We start from the raw sequence: 9,331 nt of genomic DNA, 5'->3' as shown, positions 1-9,331 counted from the left end.
ACGCACGCGAAGTGCGCATGCGCATAGGCGCGGGGGCGGGGCTATCTCATATATTTCGCAAGTCATAAATTTCGCGCTACACCGGAGTGAAAGTGGCGAACGGGTACCAGTCTAGTATTTCTATGGCTAAATTTAGTGCTGTCACGTAGTGGGAGAATCTAGAACTATGAGTAGAAACGACATTCACCATATTGGAGATCGTCTTTGTTATCGGGTTATCTCTTGTAGATTACTTTATTGACATAACCTAACACTAATAATACCTATAACAGATATACCGGTGAGTGCAAAGCAAATGTGTGAAGCTCATCTACTTGTAAGTGGAAGAACCCAACGTGATTTGTGTACATATTATGAATAATCGTGGTTATTAATATTATGGGTTTTGTCGGTGGTGCGACTGCAATAATAACATTAACAATACTCAATACTACTTACTACTACTAGACTCTAGTACTACTACTAGTGTCAATACATACTGAGAATCATAGTCAATAATATACTATAGTCTATAGCAGTATAAGCCTACGTGTTGAAATTGTACTTTCTACTTCAAGTACTTGTACTTGTAGTTATACGAGCTACTAAATTATACATACAAGTTTTTGCATTGTTATTTCTCTGATAAAGAGTAAACGTTTATTGACAAATGAATCAAATCAATCACGTTTTATTTATACTTTAATCGTCTTTATAGATGAGTTTTTTTCCTATGCTCAAGCCAAAAAATTGCATGAAATTTCCAGCAGGCTGAGGCTAATTTAAATAAGTAATTATTTATGTGACAGCACAAATCTTGAGTTTTTATGTAAAACTGGTATTTTGGATATATATTATATTTATCAATTACCACAAAGAGTGGAAGCAAAATGTTAAAGGGATAGTTTACTCTAGGTTCTAGGGTTATTTTCAGTTAATTTAGGTTAAAATTACGCTACATAAAAAGTTTCATGGTTCAATATTAGAAATATTATTAAAAAATGTTTTAAAACTAACGACTACAGTTTGATTACAACGACGGTGGCGCCACTCAAAGCGCACTAAGTTGCGCAAAGCCACTTTTGAGCCAAGGCCAAGGGCTACAGACCGAGGGTGTTTCTTATTTATTAATTTAAAAGCAAAAGGATTGTAATATCTTATAAACGACATATAGTTTCAGTTAAATTATGGATGAATTTGTCCTAAAATGAACATCGTTTGGTTAAATAGCATTTAGGTATGAATATAATTGCACCTTTGTGATTAGCCTTTGTTCTGTGACGTGCAAAATAAATTGACAAATATGCAACTTTTCCAGGGTGGCAGCACGGTCGCGGGTGTCATATAGCGTCGTTCAAATTTTGTAGCGTTGATGTGTAATTAATTATAACAATCAAATTAGGTATCTGGTAACAAATACGTGTGGGTATAGACGATTTGTTATACAGTAAGTACAGTTGTATGCAGTAAAATCCTAGAGTCTACTATCCCTTTAAGCACAGGTTATGCACAACAGGGTAGAAATTAACCTTTGAACAAGGGAGTCAGCGGACTCCCTACCCTCAAAAAGAGGGAGTCCGCAACAAAATGAGGTAGTCCGGAGTCTGAGGTTCAAAATGAAAGATATTAACAATAAAGCATGCACTTATTTTTAATATTCATGCAGTTGCACGTCTGCCAAATTTTCTTTGGACATTAGCTGAAAAAATACAGTAATTCCGCGAGGCCGTGTTGCGGAACGAACTAGTTAGTATGGCAGAATTTTCAGGGAGTCGCACGGACTTCTGCATATATGTAAAATCAGGGAGTCCGACAGTAAATTAGGAAGTATTTGACTCCGGACTCCCTGATATGTACAATATGTACTAAAATAGTGTGTCAGGATTTCTCTTCATGGTTCATATTTAGCGAAAAAAAATTAAAAACTTTAAAATTGTATGTTCGAATTGAAATTTTTTGCGAATAAAGAACCATGACTCATATACGGCACTTAATATCAATCCATGACGCGCTTTTTACAGCTATGTGTTGCCGTTAAAGCCATATTTACGAGAATTGTCTATTGTTTTCCCCACTTGTATGACCGTTTAATTACCTATCGTTATTCCTTGAGTAACAGCAACTGCCTAGAGTAAAGATAAAATGTATTAGAACCTTCGTATTCACCAAAACATGCAAGTTCGGTTACCAGCGAGCCTTTTCTTGTAGTCTTGGACCAGTTAGTAGCGCTACTAGCGCCAGCTGTCATTCATAGACTTACACGTCTCTTGCACAATCTCACTTGCACTGACAGATTGCAAGTTGACACATTGAACAAATCTCGCGACTCGATATTATTTTCATTGTGTTACGATGTGTTCATATCCAATTTCCTATGCTAGAACTGCATAAAATCTTAGTGTGTTTCAAGTTAGTGTAATCAGTGATACAGTAAAACTCACATAAGTCTACACTTTTGGGACCAGCATATTTGTGCCGACTTACGAAAATGACGACATACGCGCAAGTCGTCATTTTGTCGACTTATATGCCTGTCACCACTACGCAGTCATAAACATGCTCCACACACGACATCAGTTCGCGCCACATACATAACAGACATGAAACAATCGGGTCCGTACATCAATCGACACCGCTGCTGGCCATAATGCACGTACCTTGTACGCACTAGCGGCAAGCATGGCACACGCTGGCTATCTGTACACCCGCTGTTGATTACACGTTTGGACATTGCAGGACATATGCGGTGCACGTCTGCCAAATTTTCTTGGAACATTTACTGGAAAAATACGGTAATTCCGCGAGGCCGTGCTCTGGAATGAACTAGTTATTATAGCAGAATTTTCAGGGAGTCATACGGACTCCTGCATATTAAATGTCAAATCATCTGCGACAGCCAGCTCGCACATCCCCTAGACCGTACACTGCTCGCGCGCGCCATCAGCATTTCTGATGATGACTTACAGATGGGAAATTACTGTTGTTTGTATGACATGGGACCTGTCTGTGGGCGACGACTTACACATAATGACGGCTTATAAATGACGACTTAGGCGGGGTTATTCCAATGGATTTACTATGAGAGAAAATCGGGACTATGACTTCCATGACAACTTATGCGAATTGACGAGTTAGAAAATGACGACTTATGCGAGTTTTACTGTATATCCACTGTGAGGTGAGCAGTGTTTCCCACTGAACAGAAATAGCTGTAGGCCTGCAGGGCCTATAGCTCCTAAAACTAAAAGCTGCAGGCCCGCCAGCAAAACTGTAGGCCCGTCAATTTTGGAGCAAATTACAGTAATGAAACAGCATATATCATGTTCTTCCTTGTGTTTATTAGTCATTATCAATGTCCATTTAATCATAATCTCTCTGGTTTTCGTGTCTCTCGTCGGATGACTGTTTATGCTTTTTTGCCGGGGGCTCACAATTAAGGAAACGCCACATCGTTGCTTTATGTAGCTCTTTGGTAACTACGACTCTCCACTTTGACAGCAGAGAGACAGACTGGTAGTCTGGTACACATTGGTAGCGACGTAGTAGCATCTCATAACATTGCGAGTGGAGCCGTCACACGTACACCAGTCTAACCATGTGTCGATCATACAGTCATGTCGATTGGTCGAAATCTGAGACACTGGCTCAGGCCAGACCCACGGTCACCCATCAATGAGAAACGATTTCATGTTACTCGCAGCTAATTCCGCACTTGACTGGCAACTTGCCCTTTAGTTTACTACACTGTGGCGCGCAGCTTGGAACAGGGTTCCAGGCTATCGCTCTTTCATTTACAATCAGGCTGCACGAATATGCAGTGGGCGAACGCATTGTTTACATGTATGTCACTGTTTATCACGGGTTAGTTTTTAAATAAATACCCTTGGAAGTTAATATGCAAGAACAGGTATTTCTACAGGTAACAGTTTCTCAGTGTTTCGAATTTTCGGTGATCAAATAGCTGTAGGATCAGCGGGGCTGTTTTATCAAGAAGCTGTAGGCCCGGCATCGTAACTGTCGGCGGCGGCCCGACAGGCCGACGTGAATTTTGAACACTTGAGGTGAGACTATATTTCGCTATATTTTGTGCATTGAGCGTTTCTGAGCAAAAATCTCGTAAAATTAAAACTTGTAAACTAGTGTAAAATTAAATTATTCCGAGTTGTAATCGCAGAGAAATATCCATAATGGTATTTATACATCGGCTACTGTAGCTGAAATCGAAACGGAGAAATCAGCATTTTTCTATTTTTGACCATGATTGACCTAAATTAACGCGAGTCCGGAGTCGAATATTCCCTGATTTACTGTCGGACTCCCTGATTTGACATATGCAGGAGTCTGTGTGACTCCCTGAAATTCTGCTATATATACTAACTAGATAATTGTTCCAGAGCACGACCTCGCGGAATTACCGTATTTTTTTAGCAAATATTCAAAGAAAATTTGGCAGACGTGCAACTGCATGAATCATCAAAATAACTTGATGAATAAGCACATGCATTATTGTTAATATCTTTAGTTTTGAACTTCAGATAGTGGACTCCCTTAATTTGCTGTGGACTCTCTCTTTTTGAGGGCAGGGAGCTGTTGGACTCCCTTGTTCAAAAGTTAATTTCTACCCCTGCCATAAAAAAAGCTGGTTGCATCATGTCTCTGATGTCATCGTTTTTTCTCTCGATGTTTTCAATGTGATAAAATACTACACTGGGCTGATTTCAAGCCTAGTTTGATAATGTTTTTTTTTACATTATAAATACATTTATGATTATCTGTTATGGTACTGGGAAGATATATATTATAGTAGTAGTACAAAGCAAACAAATATTTTACACCCTTTTTTGCCTAAGGAAGGAACCAGCTACCATGTTCACATTCATCCCACACTGTATACTTTACATAATTCTGCATATATGTGGCAAATAGACAGTGTGTACCCTTATGCAGTTTTTAATAACATGGATGTTGCTACCAGAAGCTAAACCCATTATCAAAATCTACAGGGAATTTGCATATATAGCTTCGTAATATCAGTGTAAATTATGTTAAGTAATGGAGAGATGGAAATTTGGCCTAATAATGCTTGTGTGTGTGCCTAATGCCATCCAATATTAGTTTCACATACAGACAAAGCCAGAGCTAACGCGGGTTCTCTTAATTGCTCTGTTGCCATGGTGCCAGTAAGCTCAGGGGACATGGGCAGCAGCATGTGGGCCTGCATTACTAGATAGCAGGGTGATTAAACATGGCTGCCAGGAGTAGTTGTGGTGGTGGGAACACTGCTGATCAATATGTCATTGGTAATTCTTCCCACCGGGATTGCATTATATTGATTTTGCCAAGTGTATTAGCATGCTGTTGTAGAACATGAGGCAGGTTCGCTGGTGTAGATAGTAAGGTAAGTTCAGTTGATGCATGGAAGATAAATTATTATAGCATACATCTCTTAGCTCGGTGTGTGCGGTTATCTTTGTGTGTAGTTCACTCCAGCAACAAACATCTCGATAGGTAACTAATGCACGAAATTAGTAGGGAGTGGGATGACTCATCACTATGTAGATGTATCGCGATATAAACCTCGGCGATTTTATGTGGTTGATTATTCATGGTACACAGATCGATACTCTACAGAATAAAATCCACGTCATTTGGCAGCAAAGTTTAGGGCCAAAGATCCAAAGATGGGAAATCATTGGTGATTTGTGTGGTAAGGTTGTGATAGAAATGTATGTCGTCAGATGAAGCTTCAGCATCATCAAATGCTGGAGATACCCATAATCATTATCGACTAGTTACTTATTCTTTGAACTGACTGTTTTTGGTAGTCTGACTTCGTAATATTCAGACAAAAGCCGTATATATATATATGTTCAGCTTGGCTATAGTAAGTGTGCGCTTTGTAGAAACTTTGCGTAATTTGTTATTTAACATTGTGATGTAGAAATGTTCACTAGTTTTTAATGGTTTGGATATCAGGATTATGTATTCTTCTTGTGTGCAAAGATTATGGTAGGTCAGCCAGTGTTCATCGTTTCTATTGTGCAGTCTGCTTTGTTCAGTATTTCAGGTTTTGGTGAGTGCAAGAGATCAAGAACATCTAGAAGGCCAGAACAAACACCAGAAGACTTTCAGAGGCAGACGTACAGAGGTGCCACAAATACCCACTCAAGGCATATCGAAACAGTAAGAAAAAGACTGCAAGCAACTGCATTGCAGAAACTGTGTAAGTTTGTTGCGATGCAAGTAGCCTGTGCACCGGGAAGCCACACCATCGCAGTAAGTACAATATACGTGCGCATTGTTCCTCTTCCGAGTACTACCTAGTCTCGCTTTGAGTAATGCCAGTCTGTTCTTAGACGACCAGCAACTTTCGTCCCTACCAGCTGATCGGGCATTTCCTGTGTTTTGACTAGCCCTGCTCTAGATTTCAGCTGGTGATTCATATAAGAATGTAAGCACGCGTGAGTTACTGTGTGACACTCGACAGAGGTCACTTCCAGCTAGTCGGATGCACACCTGTAATATCCATTTTGATAATAATAATAGTAATTTCCATATTAATAATCCATTTTGTATGCTAACAGCTAACATGTATGTGATGTAAGATAATTAGTAGGTACAATATTCATGTTTGCTGAATGGTCAGTGTCAAAAACAGACAAATTCGGTGGCCAACTATTATAGAAACAATGCCACGTGTGGCATGTGCGCATAGCAGTTTGCAATGTCACTAAGGACTGTGTGAAACCAGATCTTTGTGTTGCCAAATTGTGTGGCTCCCAATTATACTTACATTAAGGGTAGCTTTCAGCTGCACTGGCTTTGTTTAATTGTGCTCAATGTACTCATTTTGTAGGCACTGTTCTCAGTGGTTTAGGGTATAAACATAATAAATGTGAACAAGAGCCCATTAACCCCAGAGCGTACAACGCTGAAATAGGAAAACCATGGTGTCGTTTCAGCAAAATTAATAAAGTTTACCTACCTTATTTTGATACTTCTCTACCGGAATATTATGCAGGAGTCATAGCTAGCCAATATAAGATCAACCGCTTGTCTCTACGATTTTCCTATGCCGAGATATAAAGCGATAAAAATATAGTACTTATAGTATAGTATATATACTTATAGGTAATCCTAGCGCCATATCACACAGTAACACCTATTCCGCGTTTAGTGACTGCTAATGTTTCTTCTGGTCGCCGCTTGGAGCGCTGACTCGTTACGTCATTGGTACTACAGAGTTTACTACAGCTAGCGTAAAAGTCGGGTCGCCATGGTGATGACCCGCGCGCGTGATTTTTTTTTCTAGGTCAATCAAGAACATAGGGCTCTAGTGAGCGCTGCTATTGGTTGAGCTTGTTTCGTCGCTCAATGACGTCACAGTGTCGTAATATTCATAGCACATCCAAAATTCATAATTACGCTATACCGCTATAGCCTAGCGAGTACAGCACGCAATTCAAGGCTGAAAGGTTGTTGGATCAAATACCATCCGTTTTTTAATTATTTTCCTGTTTTCTGTATTTTTCTATCTTTATTCGTTTAACAATTTTTTTCCAATTAACGCAAATATTTACATGATTTATTTACAACAATTAATTTTTACAACAATTTCACGCGACCCGCCCTTTACGCTAGCTGTAGTAATAGACTGGTACCCGTCCCTTCTCACACCACCCGCTCGATATAGGGCGGGGGTGTGAGAAGGGACGGGTACCAGTCTAGCCGTAGTAAACGTAGTTTGAGTCATGGCTGCGACTGTGAGAAGAGATAGTAGAAGGTAAAGGAATGTTAAATCAACAACACAATCGCAGGAGCAAGTAAATTATATTACAACGTGTTTAAGACAAGAGAAACAGGATCACAGTGACGAGTTTTATTCGGCTATATATGATTCATCTCATTTATCAATGAACGACGGAAACATACGAGCTTTGTCGAAGTAATTAGCAGTCACTAAACGCGGGATAGGCGTGTTACTGTGTGATATGGCGCTAGGATAATACCTAGAAGTACTCTATTTTTATCGCTTTATATCTCAGCATAGGAACATTGTAGAGACAAGCGGTTGATCTTATATTGGCTAGCTATGACTCCTGCATAATATTCCGGTAGAGAAGTATTAAAATAAGGTCGGTCAACTTTATTAATTTTGCTGAAACGACACCATGGTTTTCCTATTTCAGCGTTGTACGCTCTGGGGTTAATGGGCTCTTGATGTGAACGATGCTTGGTTGGCAGTTACAATTGGCCATTTAGCAGTTTGTGGACAACTATTACACGATATTAGACACCAATGTAGACATGTAAATAGTTGCTATTTATGTCGTTTAAGTGTAAATAGGGTTTAAGAAAAAGTACTAGGTACAGTGCAAAGATACAAGTTTATAAATGTCGTAGTTTGTAATTAGCACCCAAATCCAATAAGAATCCAGAGGGAGCCCTATAGTATATATATACCCACATACATAATACATACATACGTACGCATACACACGCATACAGTCAGTCGCTCATACACAGATATGCATACAGTTGCATGCCTTGCGGACGCACACATGCACATAAGGATTTAGATGTCTTTGTGTCTATCCTTGGTAGTAGCTCTGGAGTGCTGGGTTTTGACATGTAGATGTTATGTTAACAAACCGATTTGGAGCTCTGTTGCATGTGAGCTGACAATCTTCCAATTTGGAATGATCATCGGAATGGGAATTTTGCAAGAAAACCGGCAAGGTGCTGCATGTGGCCGACCCTAGGCAGGGTTTATGATTACTGATATAAATATATATATATATATATATATATATATATATATCAAGAGTCTATAATAGAAAAAAATTTCTATTATGGACTCTTGATATATATGTATATATATATATATGCTATAGCTGTAACCACTTACTCTACATGCACTTGCTGCATCGGTGTGTTTTAACACGAGGACCAGTGCACCCTTTACATGGTAGCGAGTTTCTTCTTAGCACTGGTTTCTCAAACATTGAAAGCGCGGATGCCGTATGAAATAGTGACGGCTCGCGCCCGACGGTATGATCGGCAGTATGTAAACCACTCTGTAGTGTAATCATACTTGTGATTAATACTCGAGGTACGTTATCGCACTTGTGTCTGCCGGCTTTGGAATGAAATAACTGCTGCTGTATTGATCTGTCTATACTACTAAAATCTGCTGTTGGTTTGGTTTGTATACACGTACGTCGCTGTAGAGCCTCAGTGTGTCCAACAAACACGCGAGCTTACACGCAGCACGCACGCGCGCGTACACACACATGCGCGCGTATACAACAACACGCATGTGTGAATGGTTGGCCATCGTACTCAGAAATAA

At 39.6% G+C, this 9,331-nt stretch overlaps 1 protein-coding gene across 3 annotated transcripts in view; it reads left to right on the top strand.

Annotated features, from left to right (window-relative positions):
* Window positions 1-186: 186 nt before the first annotated feature.
* The window catches only part of LOC106821586 (RNA binding protein fox-1 homolog 2-like), a 46,475-nt gene continuing 37,330 nt past the window's right edge, over window positions 187-9,331 (top strand). Inside the window, exons 1-2 of one of the 3 annotated variants that reach the window (XM_014826466.1) lie at window positions 187-280; window positions 6,039-6,255. In XM_014826466.1, coding sequence (XP_014681952.1) covers window positions 6,217-6,255 — 39 coding nt within the window. In that variant the 5' untranslated portion in view covers window positions 187-280; window positions 6,039-6,216. Of the gene's footprint in view, window positions 317-6,024; window positions 6,256-9,331 lie in introns of all 3 variants that reach the window. The other 2 variants (XM_014826465.1, XM_014826467.1) reach the window with 2 other exon arrangements.

This window comes from Priapulus caudatus, unplaced genomic scaffold, assembly GCF_000485595.1.
Source record: "Priapulus caudatus unplaced genomic scaffold, Priapulus_caudatus-5.0.1 Scaffold78, whole genome shotgun sequence".
Lineage (NCBI taxonomy): Eukaryota > Metazoa > Priapulida > Priapulimorpha > Priapulimorphida > Priapulidae > Priapulus > Priapulus caudatus.
Note: the sequence above shows the minus strand (reverse complement) of the source record. Positions and strands in the feature narration are given on the sequence as shown.